The sequence below is a fragment of the Trachemys scripta genome, chromosome 13, assembly GCF_013100865.1.
Source record: "Trachemys scripta elegans isolate TJP31775 chromosome 13, CAS_Tse_1.0, whole genome shotgun sequence".
NCBI lineage: Eukaryota > Metazoa > Chordata > Testudines > Emydidae > Trachemys > Trachemys scripta.
The window spans coordinates 34,641,162-34,663,199 of NC_048310.1; the positions used below are offsets into that span (position 1 = coordinate 34,641,162).

The 22,038-nt window shown below is 41.8% G+C and overlaps 1 protein-coding gene across 1 annotated transcript in view; it reads right to left on the reverse strand.

Moving 5' to 3' along the window:
• Positions 1-22,038, reverse strand: part of SLC7A6 (solute carrier family 7 member 6) — a 54,200-nt gene that overhangs the window by 23,072 nt on the left and 9,090 nt on the right. Inside the window, exons 3-5 of the mRNA XM_034788840.1 lie at positions 15,252-15,377; positions 12,883-13,027; positions 4,712-4,835 (exon numbers count right to left, since the gene is read on the reverse strand). Of these exons, the coding sequence (XP_034644731.1) occupies positions 4,712-4,835; positions 12,883-13,027; positions 15,252-15,377 (395 nt within the window). The remainder of the gene's footprint in view (positions 1-4,711; positions 4,836-12,882; positions 13,028-15,251; positions 15,378-22,038) is intronic.

The following is a 22,038-nucleotide window of genomic DNA, read 5'->3' on the forward strand; positions in this document are numbered from 1 at the left end:
GTATAGGGCTTCATGAGCCAGGGCATTAGCGGGTAGGCTGGGTCCCCGAGGATGACTATAGGCATCTGCACATCCCCAACAGTTATTTTGTGGTCCGGGAAGTAAATACCTTGCTGCAGCCGTCTAAACAGACCAGAGTTCCTGAAAACACGAGCGTCATGAACCTTGCCCGGCCATCCGACATTGATGTTGGTAAAACGTCCCCTGTGGTCCACCAGTGCTTGCAGCACCATGGAAAAGTAGCCCTTTCTGTTAATGTACTGGCTGGCCTGGTGGTCCGGTGCCAGGATAGGGATGTGAGTTCCATCTATGGCCCCACCGCAGTTTGGGAATCCCATCGCTGCGAAGCCATCTATGATCGCCTCCACGTTTCCCAGGGTCACTACCTTTGGCAGCAGTACATCAACGATTGCCTTGGCTACTTGCATCACAACAACCCCCACGGTAGATTTGCCCACCCCAAACTGGCTCGCGACTGACCGGTAGCTGTCAGGCGTTGCAAGCTTCCAGAGGGCTATGGCCACTCGCTTATGGACAGTCAGGGCTGGTCGCATCCGGGTGTCATTGCGCTTCAGGGCAGGGGACAGCAACTCACAAAGTTCAAGGAAAGTTCCCTTCCGCATGCGGAAGTTTCGCAGCCACTGTGATTCATCCCAGACCTGCAGCACTATGCGGTCCCACCACTCAGTGCTTGTTTCCCGTGCCCAGAATCGCCGTTCCACGGCATCAACATGACCCATTGCCACCGTGATGTCCTCGGCGCTGGGTCCCCTGCTTTCTGAGAGGTCTGTGCTACTCTCACACTTCAGGCCATCACCGCGTTGACGTAGCCTCCTCGCCTGACTTTTCTGCATCTGCCTCAGGGCAACCTGTATGATAAGCTGCGAGGCGTTGAGAGCGGCCACAACTGCAGCGATGGTTGCAGCGGGCTCCATGCTCACAGTGCTGTGGCGTCCGTGCTGTCAATGACTTGAAAAGTGCGCGAAATGATTTCCCGCCGGCGCTTTCAGGGAGGGAGGGAGGGCGGGAGTGAGTGATGGATGGATGACGACAGTTACCCAAAAGCACCCTCGACACATTTTTTTACCCAGAAGGCATTGGTGGCTCGACCCAGAATTCCAATGGGCAGCGGGGACTGCGGGAACTGTGGGATAGCTGCCCACAGTGCACCGCTTCCAATGTCGACGCTTTCCCCGTTAGTGTGGACTCACAAAGTCGAATTACTGTCCTTAGTGTGGACACACACGTTCGACTTTGCAATATCGATTCCAAATATTCGATTTAAGTAAAATCGAACTACTCTCGTAGTGTAGACAAGGCCTTAGACTAGAAAATAGTGGCAAGCCTCAGTAAGAAGGCAGAGTATGAATAACTGAAATGATAGTGAAAACACTGCTCTCCTGAATGGCAACCTAGTCTGATCTGACTCAGTATTGGGAAACAAGAGAGAATATGCTTTGTGAAGGCATGAATAAAACTTCAGATAGCAGCATTGCAAATCTCAACAATCAGCACATGACAGATACTGCAGAAGTTATTACTCCCCTGGTGAAAAGGGCTGCAGGTCCTTCAGCATACTGTATCTGAAAGCAGTGACCCATTACTGCCTCTAATGATAAGTTCTTAAATTAACAGGTGCAGAAGAAGATGCCTTCCTCACAAACTGGTCTTTTTGGAAGATATCAACACAACCAAAGGAAGTGGGTTGGATGCTAGCTGGCAAAGTCAGTCAGGCTCCCAGTTTTCCACTGCAAGAGAAGCTGGCAATGACAGGCTTAAACACCCAAGAACAGTAATAGCCAAATGCAGAAGATGGGCCTAGAAAAGCAATCACAATGGAAAGGGAACTTCAGAAATTGTAAACCCAAAAGGATAACTGCTAGCATACACAGCCTTTCCCTTCTGGAGCCTCCCCCAGATCCATGTTCCCATTTAATATGACATAAAGGCAGCTCTGAGAAAAGCATGTCTATTCCAGGGATCTCAGCACAGTGGTTATATGGCCCATCAACCTTGGACTCATAGGACCAGACGCAAAGATTCTGCATAAGTGAACATCTTCACTCTCCCACATGCAAGGGGAAGGCCATATGGCTCCTGGAAAGAGGAGAGGGCAAAGGACTGTTTTGTTTACTTTGCAAATTATTGTTGCCCTAGAAGGGAAATACTGACTTGAAGGAGGGGAGGGGAAATCCCTAAACTACCCAAGCTTGAAAGAAAACTGAGGAACTGATGTTTGTCATCTGAACCATGGCCACACCTAGCAAAGAGGTAGTAATCTGAAATGCTTACAGCCACTATGCTTCCTTTTCTTAGAAGCAGACACAGCACCCCAAATTCTTAGAGGACCTGGCTGTTCTACTCACAAGCAAGAACCCAAACTCTCTCTAATGGATGCAATAACTTCTACAGCTGGGCTCAAACCCAAAGAGCCATGCAGCACCATCCAACTATTGAGACCTGTTAGATCTGTGGAAGCAGAGAAAGAACTGACAGGAAGGGGATTGCAATGCATGACAGTTTGTTTGCAAGAGTCAGGCTAACTGTAACCCTAATAACGAGATTTGTAGAAGTGAGGAATGGGTGAGGCGAGTGGGAAAGAACTGTTTGAGAAGTTGTTGCGACCTTGTGTAGATAATATGAAATGTAGACTAAGAGTCTACATTAGTGAGCAAAACAAGATATCAGAATGACCTATGTATAAACAAAATGCAGCTGTTGCTCATTACAACCCAAATATATGGTTTCCACCTTCAGCACCCCCACTATAAAAATTGTTCTGGCACCCCTGAAAAGGTGTGCTCATTCTGTAGAGTAATAATTAGTTTGTATACGTAAAAATGAAGAGTAGCAAGGACTCTAGTACATAATTTAAGTTGAAATGGAAAACCAGAGTTGAAACCATATCTCTGACAGTTTGCAAGCAACTTTTGACAAATGAGGTGTATTTAGGATTGGCAAACTCCCTGGAGAAAAACTGCAGAGCTAGAAATCTCAAAAAACAAAACAAAACAAAAACAATCTTATATCAGGAATTAGGATGGGGAGAAAGGACAAATTTGCCAGACACTAACACAAGGACTAAGCCTAGTAACCAGAAGCTGACGGCATATACGAAAGGAGAAATGCTTCATCAACTAGGTCTAAAGCTATACTCTGCTGAAGCCACTCCTTCAGCTCCCAGTTACTGAGAAGAGCAAGTATGGTGGATTCCCACACCAAGATGCTATGTCTGGATCCAGCCTCTGGCTAGTATGGGTCAGATCTGAAGCCCTCCCATTCCAGCTTTGGCTGCTGAAAAGGGAAACTGGTCTTCTTTCCTTCACCCCAAAGCCTCCTGACTGACGACAATAGGGAAAGTGACTCTATTCCCAGCTTCAATGTTTCAGGGCCTTCTCCCCACCGTGAACAGGACCAATGCCTACCTTGGATTCTGTTCCCAAAGTTCGTAAGTAAGTAGTGGCAGAGTGAGATGAACATTAGCAGTTTCACTGCTGCACTGTATACATCACTGCATATGCTTAGGATAACTTCAGCCCTTTACCCCAGCGTCAAAACTTTCCTTTGTCTACAGTGTGTCCTAATGTGCAATTCATTAGAAAGGAAACCCTAACCTACATTCAATAAATCACTGTGTCAAGATCCACTAAATCAAATATAGATGAGTAGAAATGGAAACTACTCAGTGGTTGCTTTTGAAAAGAAATACTGTGAAAATAGAATCCAACTTCCAAGTCATAATTAGAAGACATTGTACCATTTTCCAGGCCAATGGGGGCTGCGGGAAGCGGCGCGGGCCGGGCCACCTCTTCCTGCAGCCCCCATTGGCCTGGAACGGCAAGCCCCAGCCAGTGGGAGCTGCGATCGGCCAAACCTGCGGACACTGTAGGTAAACAAACCGGCCCTGCCCGCCAGCGGCTTTCCATGGCAGGCCATGTGCCAAAGTTTGCCAATCCTGGATATAGAGGATATATTGTATCTGTAAGACATTATATTATGGAGAATAGGTGAATTACTGAATAAAACTTAGGGTACTTTAAAAAAAACCCCACACAAATGAGCATCCAATCCTCCAAATTCAAGATTTTTTTTTCAATTTTGTACTTCTGTTTTACAGGAGAATTGTAGGAATTGATGCAATTTTAGTACGGCTAGGAAACAATGAATGATAAAACTTAGTTAGAGAGAAAAGTACAAATATTAGCATGGCTAAATTGCAACATCTCTATTTGCAAACAGATAACAAAGCTACTTCACATTGAAGACAGATTAATTAGTGGTTCAGTACAACATTTTTCAAACACATTTCAAGTTATTAAAGACTATAGCATAAGACTGACTAAGAACATGCTAAGTATTAATGATTCCTATTATTATTCTTTAAATACCTCAAGGGGCATACACCTAGTCAGAATCTTTGCAAAATATGCCAGTGGCTTGGATTAGGTGCTGGTTTTAAATAAGATTGCTATTAAGTTAAAAGAAACCAATACACAGTATGCTCATTCACAATATTTGTGTTTAAGACTAGATTTAAGTATTTATGATAAATTATTCAATTGGTCTCCCCTTCTAGATTTAGGGGAAATATACATGGCACATGAAGGGACATGAGTAACCAGGGACTTTCCTACAATGTTCACAAGTAGTAAATCTATCCCTAAAATATGAAGTTTTGGCAATACAGCAGTATGGTATATATTTGACTTACCACCGCCACAGCATCACTAGAAAGAACAGCATTAATATCCAGCACCGTATAGTAAGCTATGTTGGTCAAAATATAGATAACCGTCACAATGGGCATGGAAACTGCAATAGCCAGTGGCAGATTCCTGATGAGACAAAAATAGCAAATAGGCTTGGGAAAATTCTAGGTTTTTAAAAAAGATTTCAACAGATATTAATATTTATTTTTAAGCATTTTTAAACTGTTTATCTATTTACATGTTTACAGTTGTGCAAAATTATGGGTTAATTTTTTTCCCCTATTATAAAATAGATTTAAATTTTCACAGCTGCAGAAAATTATGGGGGAAAATCAGACAATAATTACACTAAAAACAGATTCAAAAAGTTAACGCTTTATCACCATTAAAACACAAACTGTCAACATCACATGTCAAAGTAATATCCTTAAATGAAACTCTAATAAGGTCTAAGTAGCATTTTTCTTACTTTGCCTATCTGTCAATGTCAGATATCAATGGAAATATCTAAGTTATTTCCAGCTAGAATAAGCAGAAACATTTATCAAATGTAATCAAACTGAATGAAAGCTATTCCTCTTTCAAAAATCTCCCATCAAAACAAAACAAAGTTTTGAAAAAATTGTCACTCGTTCAGGGTGGCAAAGCCAGCAAACTGGATCAATTCTTAGAGAGTGACAAACTCCAAGTCAGCCTCTTGCATTTGTTGGATTTAATACTTTAAAGAGTCATTTACCTTTTAAAAAATAATTTAGCATAGAGTAAGGATTTTTTCATTACTGACTTAATGACACTAAAAAGGGATTCAGCACCATTACGATGTCATCACTATCATAAAGTCAAATTGCTGTGGCAAAATGTCAGTGCAATACAAAAGTAATTAAAAACTCTTTAACTAATAGACCATGATTCTTGGGACTGTTCTCCTAGATAGTGACTAATGCAACACTCATGGTTCAAAGATCTGAGCATCTGTAGCGGGGCAGCCTGGCTTCCAGGCGCCCCAGGAAGCGATGAGCCAGAAAAGCCGCCAGAGTGGGCGGAGCCACCGCGGCCTGTCCCCGCCCCCCGGAAGTCAAGGGGCGGGACAGGAAGTATAAAGGCCAGGCCCCAGCGCTCAGTAGCTGGCCGGCAGCGGGAGAGGACAGACGCTGGTGCCCGAGCTCCCGCGGACCTGAGCCTGCCGAGAGCCCGGTACCCTGAGGAGGACTGGCCGAGCCTGCCGAGAGCCCGGTATCCTGAGGAGCGGTCTGAGCTTTCCCCCGCCGAGGGCCCAGAGGGAGCGACAGACCTACCTGGTGCTCGGGGCCCGGAGGAGCCCATGATCTGCGACCCAGCAGACGGAACTCAGGAGGAGCAGGTACCCACGGAGGAGGAGATGGGAAGTGGCCCGGGGATAGCAGACCCCGAACCCATGTCAGTGTGTTGCGGTCAGGATCCCCACTGACCGCGTGGCAGGCGGACTGCTGCGGATAGGGCCCCGGGCTGGAACACAGTGGAGTGGGTGGGCCTGTGTTCCCCCCTGCCACCCCGCGCCGGGTGGCAGTCTCTCCTCCTCCTTGCCCAAGGGGCCTGGGCCCCTGACAGACTATCCGTTGGCTGCCCTGCCCTGACTTAGGGCCTGGGCCAACCCAAACTGACCCAGCCCCTGCTACAAGGCCTGGGCCACTGACTGACTATTGGTTTGCTGCCCCGCCCTGACCCAGGGCCGGAGCTGTTAATTGTGTGCTCAGCCCCTGCACAAGGGCCTGAGCTCAGAACTGTTAATTGTGTGCTCAGCCCCTGCATCGGGGCCTGAGCTCAGAACTGTTAATTGTGTGCTCAGTCCCTGCATAGGGGCCTGAGCCCTGAACTATCAATTGTGTGCTTAGCCCCTACCCAAAGGTCGGGGCCCTAACTGTTATTCGCTTTGTAGCGGGGCGGCCTGGCTTTCAGGCGCCCCAGGAAGGGACGAGCCCCACCCCGGACCTACTACAGCATCGTACTGGTTAGTGGCTGAGATCCATCCAGAGAGCAATTACTTACTTCAAATACCAGTTTAAGCTACAGTTTAATGATGTGAAACAAGAACAAAAGGAAAGTGCCAGCTCCACAGAGAAGAAAGGAGAGAAAATGGGGAATATATTATAACTACATTCTTCTCAGCAATAGCAATAATTTTCATTGCACCAAAGATTAAGCAATATAATTATATCCCACCACATTCTTGGAGAACAAGGAACACAAGGATCATTCCTGAAATATATATTACTAATAGACATTTAGTAACAATCTAGTACCCCAGTGTGATGGGGCGGCTGAAGAAGGGTTAAAGCAGCCTTGCGGAGGCTGCGCAGAACCCAGCCAATTAGAAGAGGGCTTTTTGAGCCAGCCAATAGGGAGAAGGCTTAGTGGAGCAGCCAATCAGGGTCAGGCTGGCCCATATAAGAAGGGCTGCTGAGCAGAACAGAGGCAGTCTCTGCTGGGAGGGCAAGGGAGGAGGGCTGGCTGCCCTGTAGGAGAGTTGAGAGAGAGAGAGAGAGCACCATGGACAGAGCAATGCTGGGCAGGTCAGGTCAGGGGAGCAAGAGGGAGCTCCAACCTGATGGCTGCCAGACTGAGGCCCTGATACAAGGGCAGAGAAGGTGCTAGGGCTTCAGAGAAGTGGCCCAGGGAAACAGATGGTGGAGTAGGAGGAGGGGCAGTACATAGTTGCTGGCTATAGAGTCCCTGGTCCGGGACCCGGAGTAGCGGGTGGGCCTGGGTCCTCCTCCACTTGCCACCAAGGGAAGTGGCCAGTGCATGCAATGCAGTTTGCCACTGAGTTGAGTGGCTAGACCAGAGACTGCAGTTTGCCACCGAGGCTAGTGGCTGGACTGAGCACTGTCAGGTCCCCCAAAACAGGGGAGAAAACTGAGTGGGGCATAGCTGGAGGGCTGTGTCCAGAAGGACACGCCGCGGGCCGGGGAGCAACATGGGTCCTAGAGAGGGAGGCGAGAATGACAACAGACGAGACACTACTAGATGAGGGTGTGCTGGTGAAACGAGAGCTAATTCCCAGGACGGCCAGCAGGAGGCACTTTGGTGGTGAGGCCTGCCCCATTACACCCAGGCAGGAAATGGAAAACAGAGAGATGAGATGCCTTTAAAAAAAAAAAAAAAATTGAACACAAAACTACAGAGGAGTATTCATCTTTTCCCATTAATCCCCTAAAAACTCTATGAATGCAGAAGGTGGAAGAATCAGGGTATTTTCAAAACTAGAAAGAACCTTCAAGTCCAAACCTCAATGTCTGATACAACTTTAAGCCCAAGTTCTTTGACAAGAGAATGTAAAATACTGTATGTGGCTTCCCTGTGAGTATCCTAAATATTAATCAGAGGTTGCATACTCTCTCTCTCTCTCACATGACTGCCTTCCTACACCTTGACCTGAAATTCACAAAGGCATGGCTAAAAGGGAATGCTAGAATAGGAAAAATTATCTGCTTACCTGAAAATTTCCATTGTCCAAGTAATAAGGTCCACAGATCCATTACCATGAGTACTTCAGCCTGCGTTCAGACCTGTCATTCCCTAGCATCAGATGAATGCACCACCTCCTGAAATTCCCTCCAGTTGAGAAATTCCACAGCCAAGATAATTCAAAGCTACTTTTTTAATTAGAGATTGTGTTAAATATACTTTGAGGAAATACACAAATTTCTCCTACGGCAGTGCATGGTATATTCTACCTAATCACAACAAACCCAAATACTGGGCTGTCAGTTTCCATCTGTATTGTGGATGATCCATTTGTCTCCAGAGTGAGCTGAATCTGTGGATCTTATTACACAGAAAGATAATTTTCAGCTAAGCACAGACACATTTTTCTATTCTTCATGTTAAGGTCTACAAATTAGAGCTGTTGATTAATCGCAGTTAACTCACGCAATTAACTCAAAAAAACTAATCACGATTAAAAAAATTAATCGCAATTAATCGCAGTTTTAATTGCACTGTTAAACAATAGAATACTAATTGAAATTTATTATATTTTGGATGTTTTTCTTCATTTTCATATATATTGATTTCAATTACAACACAGAATACAAGGTGTATATCTTTTATTACAAATATTTGCACTGTAAAAATGATAAACAAAAGAAATAGTATTTTTCAATTCACCTCATATAAGTACTGTAGTACAAGCTTTGTTGTGAACGTGCAACTTACAAATGTATATTTTTTTGTTAAATAACTGCACTCAAAAACAAAACAATGTAAAACTTCAGAGCCCACAAGTCCAGTCAGTCCTACTTCTTGTTCAGCCAATCGCTAAGACAAACAAGTTTGTTTACATTTACAGGAGATAATGCTGCCTGCTTCTTATTTACAATGTCACCAGAAAGTGAGAACAGGTATTTGCATGGCACTTTTGTAGCCAGCATTGCAAGGTATTTACGTGCCAGATTAGCTAAACATTCATATGCCCCTTCATGCTTCAGCCACCATTTCAGAGGACATGCTTCCATGTTGATGATGCTCGTTAAAAAAAAAATGCATTAATTAAATTTGTGACTGAACTCCTTGGGGAAGAATTTTATGTTCCCTGCTATGTTTTACCTGCATTGTGCCATATATTTCATGTTATAGCAGTCTGGGATTATGACCCAGCACATGTTCATTTTAAGAACAGTTTCACTGCAGATTTTACAAAACACAAAGAAGGTACCAATGTGAGATTTCTAAGATGAACTGTCCCAGTCTTTAAACTCTCCTCATACAGAAGCTGTTTCATATCTGGCAAGCAATGGAAAAGTTGGCCAGACAGTGAGGGACCCTGATAAGCTTTACAAGATATCATTCCCCACCTCATGCTCCAAGTCGTGACACAGAGGCTGCAGGTCACTTTATTTACTGTTTCCAGCTGCAGAGAAGCTGATCACCAGCCCACCAAACTGACTTAACATGAATGAGATATTTCTGCGTGTAGGAGCCACTCTGCTAATCCAACTTTGCCAAATGTGTTTTGATGTTCATCTCCCCTTTAGTGGGTAGTACACACAGATAGAAGACTCCACCCAAGATGGAAGAATCTCTCTCCAGAGTAGGGTTGATTGTGTTCTTCCCAGTTATCAATCAGAGATGTTGATTGACACGACCTCTAAACAGATCTGTTCCAATGGAAGGAGCAGTGCTCTGAGACATCAGTGAATTATGATGTTTCAGCTGGTGGATGATTTGTCTCTTTCTAGTACCCGTTCTCTGAACTAAATCAGGGAATGGTACAAAAAACACTCCAAAACCAACAACCCTAATTCTCTGCATTCACCAGTTGTGGGAGCAAATAATATACAACGGGAAGTAGATCTCTAGCTCTCATGCTCATCCCATGAATGAGATAGGGCAAGATGCAGGAGGAGGACCCAGAATTAGTGGATAGGTATCATATCCACTATGGATTTTTGATCTGTGTTACCACTTGTTTTCCATTATGGCAATCATCTATTACAAGTCTTCTGAGATGAGACCTTTTCCCTGATGCTATTTATCATCTGTCCGAGCCTATAACTGACTTCGTTAGTGTCGTGCATTTCCTGAATCCAAGATACTCCAGAAACCGTACCACTCTGTTTGTTTCAGCTTCCTCTCTCTACAGAACCCCAATCAGAAAAACAGTCCAGAAAAAGAAGCAAATTTCCTTTTTCCCTAAAGCATATATTATTGCTATCCTGGAGAGACCCTGAGAACACATATAAGACGGTAATGGGTGAAGTTGGGGAAAGAAAAAAAGGCTGCCATCCATCTGCAAAACATAGGAACTGTCCAAGGACCTAAAATGGGACTGTCCTCAAAGACGTTAGTCTTATTTGTCTCTCCTCCCCAACATGGACTCCTTCTGGGTGTCTCAAGAGAGATCTGGGAGTCAACAACGGGCTCCCATAAGCTCGACCCCTTTATTGCATGGGATCCACGTGGGGCAGATGGGTCTGTTTCCCCTGGAGGTCTCAGCATAGGATATGAATAAGGGTCCCTGGGGGGGATGTTATAGAGGTGGCAGCAGAGGCTGAGAGTTGGGCCCAAATGCCCCTTACTGCATTCTGGTATTGGTAGGGTCCATGCTGTGTCCAGTACCCTCCACCTGACCTGAGGGGTAGGAGAGATTCAGCTCTGCAGTCAGAGGTACGGCTGCCAGTGTGATCTATATAGGGATTTAGGCATGATCCTCCATTTGGCATGCTGTCTTTCTGGCTTCACTGCCACCGGAGCCTGTTCTTTTCCATTTCTATGTGCCTCCTTTCCTGCCAGGAGAGGGGGCTGAGGCAATCCGGCCTGGCCTTGGCTATATTTTGCCCAGCAGTTAGCCTCTCTAATCCAACCTGGCTCCTTTCCTGCCCAGGGAAAGTTAATAGCGGTGACCTTCCCTGGGCTAAGCTGCGAAGGACGTTGCATTCTGCCCCCAGAACTGGACCAAGCTCCCCAGTGAGATAGGCCTTTCATTTTGCCTTTTCCTCAGCTTAGCTCTGCTGCTAAAGCCTGCAGGGGCACCAGCCACTGCAAACACCTCAGAAGGGGAAGCAGAGCTGAGGGGACTTTCCCCCAAAATCAAATGCAGTTCTAGGACATGGCTGGGAATTAGACAGACACAGAGTGACAGAGATTCAAACAATTCAAAATTAAGAATTTTCATCAGAAAAGCTCTGCAGCCAGGTGGTCTGGTTGAACCTGCCCAGTACCATGGAAGCGGGAGTGGGGGTGGGGGGGAGAAATGGAGGAAGGACATTCTCCTGTTGCCAGTGACCGAGAGGTCTGGTTCTGCCCCCTAACTGCACGCAGCCTGAAGTACCCATTGTAATGGATCTGTGGACCTTAGCATGAAGAAGAAATGCAGACATGTCACCTAATGAAACAAAAAAGCCTGAATGGCTCTTCAAGGGCATTAATCTTCAAGGAAAAAAAAGCCCAGGGACCTTTTCACATGTAATTGTGGACTAGAACTTTCACAGGACAAGCATGAGACACGATGATTATGGAAAAATTCTACCATACTCTGAAAGGAACTTCAGGAGACCAAAACACCTCCTTATTCTTTTGAGCATTAGTATAATATGGGCAATTAGAATTTGAAGTGAGTGAGAGTCACTTTATGAGTGAGAGTCACTGCCAGGAATAAAGCCTGTTGCATTAGAAACTTGAGCTTATGAATAACAAATAGATGTAAATGTTAATTAAATTAAATGTTCCTAGCAGAAAGCTTGTTTTTACATGAAATCCAATAGAAAAAAGTTACTTAACTGTTAACACAGCAGAATATTATCTTTAAAAGGAAGGTGGAAAGATATTGCAATAGCACTCAAAAGGGAGTTTTTAAAATAAATGTTCTCTGCCAACAGATGCAGAAAGACAAGATAACTAACGTAAGCACAGTGTTAAATCTCTTATGGGTAGGTGTACACCACTCACTAGCAAAGCAGTTAAAAAGAGACATTGTCAACCTGAAATCTAGTCAGTTAAAAAAGATGGTTGCTAATTGTCATTTTGCAACAACAATTCTTAAAGGAAATTCTCCTTTGCTGTGTGAAAGCTCAAACAGGGCAAACTGACTAATAATGCATAAAGCAAGCCAGCTGGGGAAAAAAGGAAACCTCTCTCTCTCATATCTTTCAGCTATAGCAACTTTAGCTGTTACTTGTAATAGGTAAAAATTGTCAGACAGATGTGAATTTTACATTAACCATTTCTGTTTAAAGACTGAGCTACACAATTAACTGACTTGTCAGGCGCACATTTGCAGCATTCATCTGTGCGTGGAGATTATGTTTTGAGACTTTGAAACTGTCATGGCAATTGCACAGATGAAAACATTGTGTGCACCATTTACACTGCAATATTACAGTCTATTTGTAAAGAACTATCCATGATACGTAACTGCAAAGTAACGATTCCTAATCAACTAGTATGCCGTAGTCATCAGGGCTTCCTTACTTTTAAAGTGTTTCAGCCGTTAATAAACCTTACGCTTAATAATCCTGTGTTGGTGATCCAGTATAAAGTTGTGAGAGTTGTGTGTCCATACAGAGTAGTTCTACCATAATCAAATTCCTTGTCAGCTCAGAACACATTTCAGTGAAAAATAGTCACTACCTTAGTGACTTAAGAACTGTCCAAGTTTAATGAAATAACATCCTTATTAAAAAAATGGATCCTTTACCTTTCTGGGTTTTTTATTTCTTCTGTTACAAAATTAAGGGTATCCCAGCCTGAGTAAGAGAACAGAGCAGAATACAGTGCAAGAGAAATGTCTCCTAGGTCCCAAGAAGATCCCTCAAAGGAGTTCTGAAAGTGTCCTGAATGTCCTGTGTGTTGGGGAGAAATACATATATACATTATTGTATGACAGTTAAGTAAAAATGTTTTTTAGTTTGATATACAAAGTTGAAAACAAGCCAAGAACTAGGAATTTTGACATTCCTTCAAGCTCACTCACTGACCCATCCTTCCATTCTGCCTGTTACAGCCTTGAGAATAAGCAGGGCACTTAATTTTATAAAAATTCGACTCTATGGGGAACTCAGAAAGCATTATTATTATGCAATAAATACCTGACCTGTTCACAGTAACAGCAGAGACAGAACTGAGGGACAGTGAAGTACAGGCTTGTAACCCAAAATACAGTTCAATCATAGTTGTAACAGCATTGGGGCAGTATCCTTTCGGCTCAAGCCAATGTATACAAATGAAATGATACAATTCTATGGGTCATACCATCTCTGATATTCTGAACCACTTTGTTTGTGTGTGCCAAAACTAAGCCTTTGGGGGGGGGGGTGTTGGTAGGCAGGGATTACTCTTTACAAAATGCACGCAGATTGATAAAATCAGTCATTTATCCAAATGGATAAATACCTGTATTTAAATTTTGTTAAAGTTCTGATTTATTTGATGAGTTATAGTTACTTCATAGGTCCAGACTACTATCCATTACATTGTAAACATTTAAGTGCATACAAAAAGATGTGACGAGTCAATGAATATGTGCATATTAAGAGGTAGGCCAATTTAGTTTAAGCATCAAAAGGGCCAAATTGATAGCAATTAAGGGAACGTAAAAATGTAATTAAATAATAGTTGGGAGAAAATCTTCCCAAGTACACTTAAGTCTTGTGTGCTATCAATACTGTTGTGACTAATATCATTTACGTCACTCTTCAACTTGGAGTGATTTTTTTCCAACATGTGCTGACATTGTCAGCACAGTGGCAATACAATAGCAATATAAACAGTTTATAATATTGACTACAGGAAGGCGAGTTACTATCTTGTACATTCCAATGCCCAAATATATAGCTATAGTTCTAAACACCTTGTACTTTTTACAGCAATAGGCTGCTATTTGTAGGGTGGGAAAAGCAGTTTATAAGGCATTGCCAAGGTTGACCAGCCCAAATATTTGAGTCCTTTAATGTGTCACTGCATCTCTGTCCCCCTCAGTATCTTGGATGACACTGAGGAAGATGGAGCAACATCCAAGTTAGGAGCAGGGAAGAAGGTAGGCAGCATCCAGGATGTTAGTGGTAAACATATTAAGGTCAATGGAGCAGCTGATGGTGCAGAGGTGTTTTGTACTCAAGAAGTGACACACTGTTCTCATAGAGGCACGTTCTGTTCCATACCAGTCCAAGAATAAGGAAAGAACATGGGCTACAGTCCCTCAACAATGACTTCACTCTAAACACACAAAGTATAATTTGGGCTAAAGACACATTTTTCATATAATTTAAAATCGGGTTGTGTACTTTTTTAAGCCAATCAAGAAAGCTTCCAAAATACACAGGAGTAAAACTAAAAAAAAAAAAAGTGCGATGGAAAACATCTTTAAACTAAAATATTAAGACTAATAAGAAAAAGAACCAGCAATAAACTTTTAATGCTGAACAATAAAGAAGAGAAGTCAGGAACTAAGTAAGCTGGGCTGATACTCCTCCTATAGATGCAGTACAGTCACCTTCAGAGGCACACATCTAAGTGTATAGCTCCTTTTAAATGGCTTTGAGTCCATTCAGCTTCACAGACAAATATCTGTGAAGGCATACTTCTGAACAGAAGTATTGCAATTGTACAGTTTTGTGTAACTGCACATTTTATCCAAAATCCAGACTACAAAAAGCTTAGATTGAGGTTCACTGAACCTAACAATATGATAGTATGATTTGTTTATTAGACGGAGAGATCATCTTTCTCTATTCATACAGTATTTTGCAAGTTCTGCATGTTGCTGCTTGCTCTTTCATTCTACTAACCGTTCCAAACCAGAGGGTGTAAAATTGCTTAGGTGTGTTAGGCCAATTCAAGTATGATCTTCATTCACACCATTGGCCACGTTGTTAATATCTGGATGGATATGTTGGACCTTATTGCTTAATAGAGATATCTGGTATTACATAAATATAAATTTAACATTACAGATTAATTTAAAAATACTGTTTTGCAGCTACTATGGATATTCCTAATGAAAACCAAACTGATTATTCCCCAGCCTTATTGATACACACCAACCTCTAATTAGTTTTATAAGCTTACCCTGGCATAGTTTAACAATTCCTGTTATGATGATGACAATAAGGGCAATGACTTTAGCATACGTGAATACATCCTGCACCCTTGTTCCCCATTTAACACAGGCACAATTTATAAATGTTAGAAGACCTAGGAGACAAAAAAGGAAGATGAAAAGGAAGTTATGCATGATCTTTGTTAAGCACAGATTTTAATTACTGTCCATGTCAGTGTATAGATGCTAAATTTAAACTATGCTAAAATAAGCTTAAGAGCCTGGGAAAATTAAACTAAGCAATGTTTACTGGTACTCACAACATATTGTCTTACTATTATGCATTGCTTAATTTATGACAAAAGAACAAGAGAGGGGAACATCAATTCTAAAGACATATTGGATTCTTTTTGCCAAGGACAGGAAGAAAGACCCTCCACCACATGTCAGACCTGCTGGGCCTGTTCCCATTTTCCTGGTTTTACCCCTCACTCTTGTGGCCCCGTTCTGCAACTATCATTCAAGCCAAAGGCCGCAGAGAATGTCCTCTCATTTTATCTTTTACAATAATGTTCTGGGTCACCTCAAAACTCCTTTAGACAGAAGTAAAAAATGGTAAGTTAATTATTTTGCCCTTTTCTTGGTAGCTTGAAGATTAGTTCAACATCCAAGATAATTTCACAGGTTTTATAGTCTTTAAAATATGAAATTTGGAAAGCCAACAGTTGAAAAAGACAAGGTTAGAACAGATCTGACCAATTAGCAGGGTAAGCTCCACAGATAAGGCAACATTTGACTGATGGAAAAAAAATTTAATTAAAACTGGTGTTAGTGTGATGAAAATGAAAATAAGGAGTCACCTTAGGGAACACAAATTCACATTCCTGTATAACAGTACTTTAAGATTGGTTCTTCAAAGAGTTGAGCCCCTCTGGGTATAGACAATGTATTCTTTTACTTAAATTATGTAGAGATTACCATTTTATTTTCCTTCAGCATGAGCTATTCACAGACTGCTCAACTCTAGAGGATACTTTACAACATAAAGGCACATAATATTTGGACCACATTAAGTAATGTTGTCTAACCTGAGGTTATTTCCCAAATAGCTCAATAATAGCCCTATTTGACAACTTTAAAATAATTTGAAAACATTCAGTTCTGTCTCTTTGGGAATACACTCTCCCCCATCCCCGCCCCTGGTGAAATTAAAGGAAGATGTCTAATCTCACAAGTATTCCAGCTAATTGTGGCTGGCTAAGCAGCAGTTCTGCAGAAAAGGACCTGGAGATTACAGTGGATGAGAAGCTGGATATGAGTCAGCAGTGTGCCCTTGTTGCCAAGAAGGCCAATGGCATATTGGGCTGTATTAGTAGGACCATTGCCAGCAGATTGAGGGAAGTGATTATTCCCCTCTACTCGGCACTGGTGAGGCCACACTGGAGTACTGCGTCCAGTTTTGGTCCCCACACTACAGAAGGGATGTGCACAAACTGGAGAGAGAGTCCAGTGGAGGGCAACGAAAATGATTAGGGGGCTGGGGCACATGACTTACGAGGAGAAGCTGAGGGAACTGGGGTTATTTAGTCTGCAGAAGAGAAGAGTGAGGGGAGAATTGATAACAGCCTTCAACTACCTGAAGGGGGGTTACAAAGAGGATGGAGCTCAGCTGTTCTCAGTGGTGGCAGATGACGGAACAAGGAGCAATGGTCTCAAGTTGCAGTGGGGGAGGTCTAGGTTGGATATTAGGAAACCCTTTTTCACTAGGAGGATGATGAAGCACTGGAATGGGTTACCTAGGGAGGTGGTGGTGGAATCTCCATCCTTAGAGGTTTTTAAGGCCCGGCTTGACAAAGCCCTGGCTGGGATGATTTAGTGGGTTTTGGTCCTGCTTTGAGTAGGGGATTGGATAGATGACCTCCTGAGGTCTCTTCCAACCCTAATCATCCATGATTCTATGACTTTAGACTTGCTCATGTAACCAAATTTATCAGATCATCTCTCCTCTGATTGCGGTTGCTAGCACTACACTCAACAGTTCGCAGTATTGCTCTATTCTTGTGTTCATTTTTTCCTCAAATATTTTAAAATATTAAACAGCTCCTTCCCATCCTAAGTACCATCTGAATATTCAGGAATTATCTAACTGTATCTTCATTGTTTTTCTACAATTCAGATTAATTTTTGCACTATCCAGATTATAAGTAATCTATTTCAATCCTGCATTTTGGGCACTTCCGCAGATGCAGATATTTGCACTAGCAAACAATATATGGTTAGTGAAATTCAATTGTATTTTACTAAGCTTTCTTACTGAAAAAACATGGTATTATAAGGGTATCTTAAACAATGTAGGCACATTGATTGATAAAGTGATGCAGTGGCAAACCAAAACTAACTAATATACAATGCAATTTTCTGGAATAAAGTTCCTTCTCTTATATAGTTTAAAGCTTGGTTAAAGAGCTACAACCCAACAAGGAAAAAAAAGGGGGCAGCACATGGAGATAGGAATGTACTTAGTCCAGTTACCCCATGGAAGAATAATAATTCAAAAATAAAAAACAAGGGTAATGATCCCATACAAGTGTGAGACTGGTGAACTTGAAAAGTTGGCAACTGAAAAGGATGAACCACGTTTCCTTCAACTTGTCAAGACTGGGAAAAACAGAAGTATCAAATTTCGAAAACCATGACTGTAGCAGCTCCTGAGAAACACTCAGGGGAAAACAATTGGCATCAGATCTGCCTTCCAACATAAACAAACAGCTGTTTTTGTTACTCTATAATAAACAATACTTATGTGAACAGGATTTTTTATTCTAGCCAACAGTTTTTAGGTAGTGATTTTCCATATGCAAATGATTTTTTATGAAAAATTTTCCTATTGCAAAGATGTTAGAACATTTGGTCTCTGTTTTCATGACAATTTGATTGTGAAGTGCTGTCTTATCTCTGGAGTTTAAAAAATCTAATTAAGAAACTGGACAAATCAAACCATTTCATTTTTAGACTATGCTTTTTTCTGGTTACCAAGGTCTGGTCTATACTACCTGCCTGAATCAGCGGGTAGAAATCGACCTCTCGGGGATCGATTTATCAGGACGCGACAATCGATCCCCAAATCGGCGCTCTTACTCCACCAGCGGAGGTGGTAGTAAGCGCCGCCGACAAAAAGCGGCAGAAGTCGATTTTGCAGCCGTCCTCACAACGGGGTAAGTCGGCTGCCATACGTCGAATTCAGCTACGCTATTCACGTAGCTGAATTTGCGTATCTTAAATCGACTCCCCGCTGTAGTGTAGATGTACCCTAAGAGTATGTCTACACTTACCATGGATCGACACTGCAGCAATCGATCCACCGAGGGTCGATTTAGCGGGTCTAGTGAACACCCGCTAAATCGACTGCAGATTGCTCTTCTGTCGACTCCAGTACTCCACCAGAACGAGAAGCATAAGGTAAGTCGACAGGAGTTTCTCCCATCCACCCAACGCAGTGTAGACACTGCAATAAGTCGACTTAAACTACGTCGACTCCAGGTATGTTATTCACGTAGCTGGAGTTGTGTAACTTAGGCCTGGTCCTCACTAAGCCCCCACTTCGGACTAAGGTACGCAAATTCAGCTACGTTAATAACGTAGCTGAATTTGAAGTACCTTAGTCCAAACTTACCACGGTCCAGACGCGGCAGGAAGGCTCCCCCGTCGATGCCGCGTACTCCTCTCGGCGAGCTGGAGTACCGGCGTCGACGACGAGCACTTCCGGGATCGATCCGGGATCGATTTATAGCGTCTTAACCAGACGCAATAAATCGATCCCAGAACATCGATTGCCTGCCGCCGGACCCTCCGGTAAGTGAAGACGTACCCTTAGGTTGACTTCACCCTGCAGTGTAGACCTGCCCTAAGATTACTTCTATCAATTTTGTTGCAGCTGTTGTCAATTTGCTAGCTTATATTGATAGCATTGTAAAGTGTGCCTGTGAATTTTGAGATGATATCCCATGATAGTAAAGATTTCAGAAGTGAGTGGCAAAGTGTCACAACATTTGGAATTTTCAAGAAACAGATGATCTTGCAGTATATCAGCTAATAAACTATTTGTATTTGTTACTATGTATATTGGAAAACAAAATCTCCATTTCTGCACAGGAACTATCCCCAACAATATTCAGACACACTGCTTATGTTGGTTTTCCTTAACAAGTTAGTACCCTTCACAGATTTTATTTGATTCTCAATTTTAGGTTGCAAGCTGCTGCCAAGTAGCAAGGGAGGACTTCTGTAGTGACAGAGCTACATATAAAAGTAGTGCAGTGGAGTGAGTCCTAGTAAGGACGTCAAGTGGTTGAGGGCAGGATTTTAAAGTACACAACTGATTTCTAAATAAAGCTTTTCTGCAAAGGTTTCTCCCTGCTGCCATAACCGCAAAGGAGACTGATTTATGAAATTACCTCTCCTTCTCCAAGATATAGACACGTTAAGAAATAATGCTAGGTTAATCAAGCATGAATGCCATAGCCTCTTCAGCCAAAAACAATGTGTCTGTTTTTCTCTCATTTCTGTCTTTAACGTAAGAACAGTTATACTGGATCAGACCAATGATCCACATAGCCCAGTATCCAGTCCAGCCCAACAATAGCCAGTGCCAGATGCTTCAGAGGAAATGAACAGAACATGGCAATTTACCAAGTGATACATCTCCTGTCATCCAGTCCCAGCTTCTTGCAGGGAGAGGTTTCGGGAAACCCAATGCATGGGGCTGCATCCATGACCATCTTGGCTCATAGTCATTGATGGATCTATCCTTCATCAACTTATCTAATTCTTTTTGAACCAAGTTATACTTTTGGCCTTCACATCATCCCTGGGCAAAAAGTTCCACAGGGAGAACGTAGGTTGTGTGATCTACTTTCCTTTGTTTTGTTTGTTTCTTTTAAATCTGCTATCTATTAATTTCATTGGGTGACCCTGGGTTTGTGTGTTATGTGAATGGGTAAATAACACTTCCTTATTCACTTTCTCCAGATCATTCATGATTTTATAGACCTCTATCATATCTCTCCTCTTAGTCATCTCTTTTCTAAGCTGATTAGTCCCAGTCTTTTTAATCTCTCCTCCAATGGAAGCTCTTCCTTAACACTTAGAATGTTTGTTGCCCTTTACCAATTGTAATATATCTTTTTGAGATGGGGAGATCAGAACTGCATACAGCATTCAAGGTGTGGTCTTACCATGGATTTAGAAAATATCACAATGCCACTATAATTCTTATCTATCCCTTTCCTAATGGTTCCCAACATTGTTAGTTATTTTGTCTGCTGCTGCACCAGAGCTGAATTTCATCTGCCATTGTGTTGCCCAGTCATTCAGTTTGGTAAGATCCCTTTGTAACTCTTCGCAATCAGTTTGGACTCAACTATCTTGAATAATTTTGTATCATCTAAAAATTTTGCCACCTCACATGCTTTCCAGATTATTTATGAATATGCTGAACACCCTAAATCCTTGGCAGACCTTGCTATTTACCTCTCTCCATTATGAAAATAGACTGTTTCCTATCTTTTAACCAGTTACTGATCCATGAGATCAGTTTCCTTATTGTACAAAAGGGGATTTTCAACTATCAGAGCCTTATAAAAAACATGTAATTTATAATCGTAGGCACAAAAGGTATTTTCTCATCTGTATGAGAAGGAAAGATTAGTGAAACTTTACTAACCTACCCATGGTGGATAAACATTTTTTTTTTTAAATCAAAAGTTGGATTTTTAAATTTAAATTTGAAGTCACTGGCTAAGTACTAAACCAGCTTTTGACAGCAATAGCCTCTTCTGCAGGCGCTGAGAGAATATTTTCTTCATTTAAACCAGTTCAGTTGAATAACTAGAGTTCAATCAAAGTTGAGAAACTGTTTGGAAGTCGAAAAAGCTTGTTTTTCTCTTCCAAATCTATAAATAAAAACAATGAGGATGAGATCGACTAGTTCTAAAATCTTGAAGGACCTGGTGACCAGAAACAATCAGTCCAATTCATTAAGTACAGCTAATACTTTGTTTTATTAAATAGTTTTAAATGAGAAATATGCTGTGATTATTTCTCTTGTGTATCCACCACACTTCAGATAATTTTATTTAATAACAATTTGAAAATGCTGATTGACATTAAATAAAAATGCACGTCTTCTAAATGCAGCTAGACAAATCACAAACAATTGATCACTCTGTAATAAATAAATGTCATACATCTAAAAAAGTGTAAAAATTAAGAATCGGAAAAAATGTATATTAAGATATAGAATTGCAAAAAGTTAGCAAAAAGTACCAAAATTAATATAAATTTAGTATTAATAAAAGACTATATTTAGTTGCAAAACACCATGTTTTAACAGTTATACCAATCAACAAGAATCAATTTTTCTTTAGGAAAATAACTGAAAAGTATAAATGCAAAACTAGACTAAAAATCCATTATTTTAATCAAGGTTCCCTATTTACGGATTTAAATAATTATAAAAACCACCTTGATTTAAAATCAATTCACCCAACACCCAACTCAAAAAAAAAAAAAAAAAAAAAGTTACTTGAGTCCCAAAAAGATAGGCCTCTGTCAATAAAGCTATTCCCTGAAAGTGAAGTTTATAAGAGAATAGTGTGTGTTTGAAAGCACACAAGATTTCTAATAAGAAATTGAGTTTTCTGGAAGTCATGGAGGGAGGCAGAGACACAGAGAGAAAATTACATAAACCTAGCCTTTCTGTTTAAAGATGCCACTGCTAAATTCTGCCAGCCATAATTAAAAATTCCTCCAAGAAGA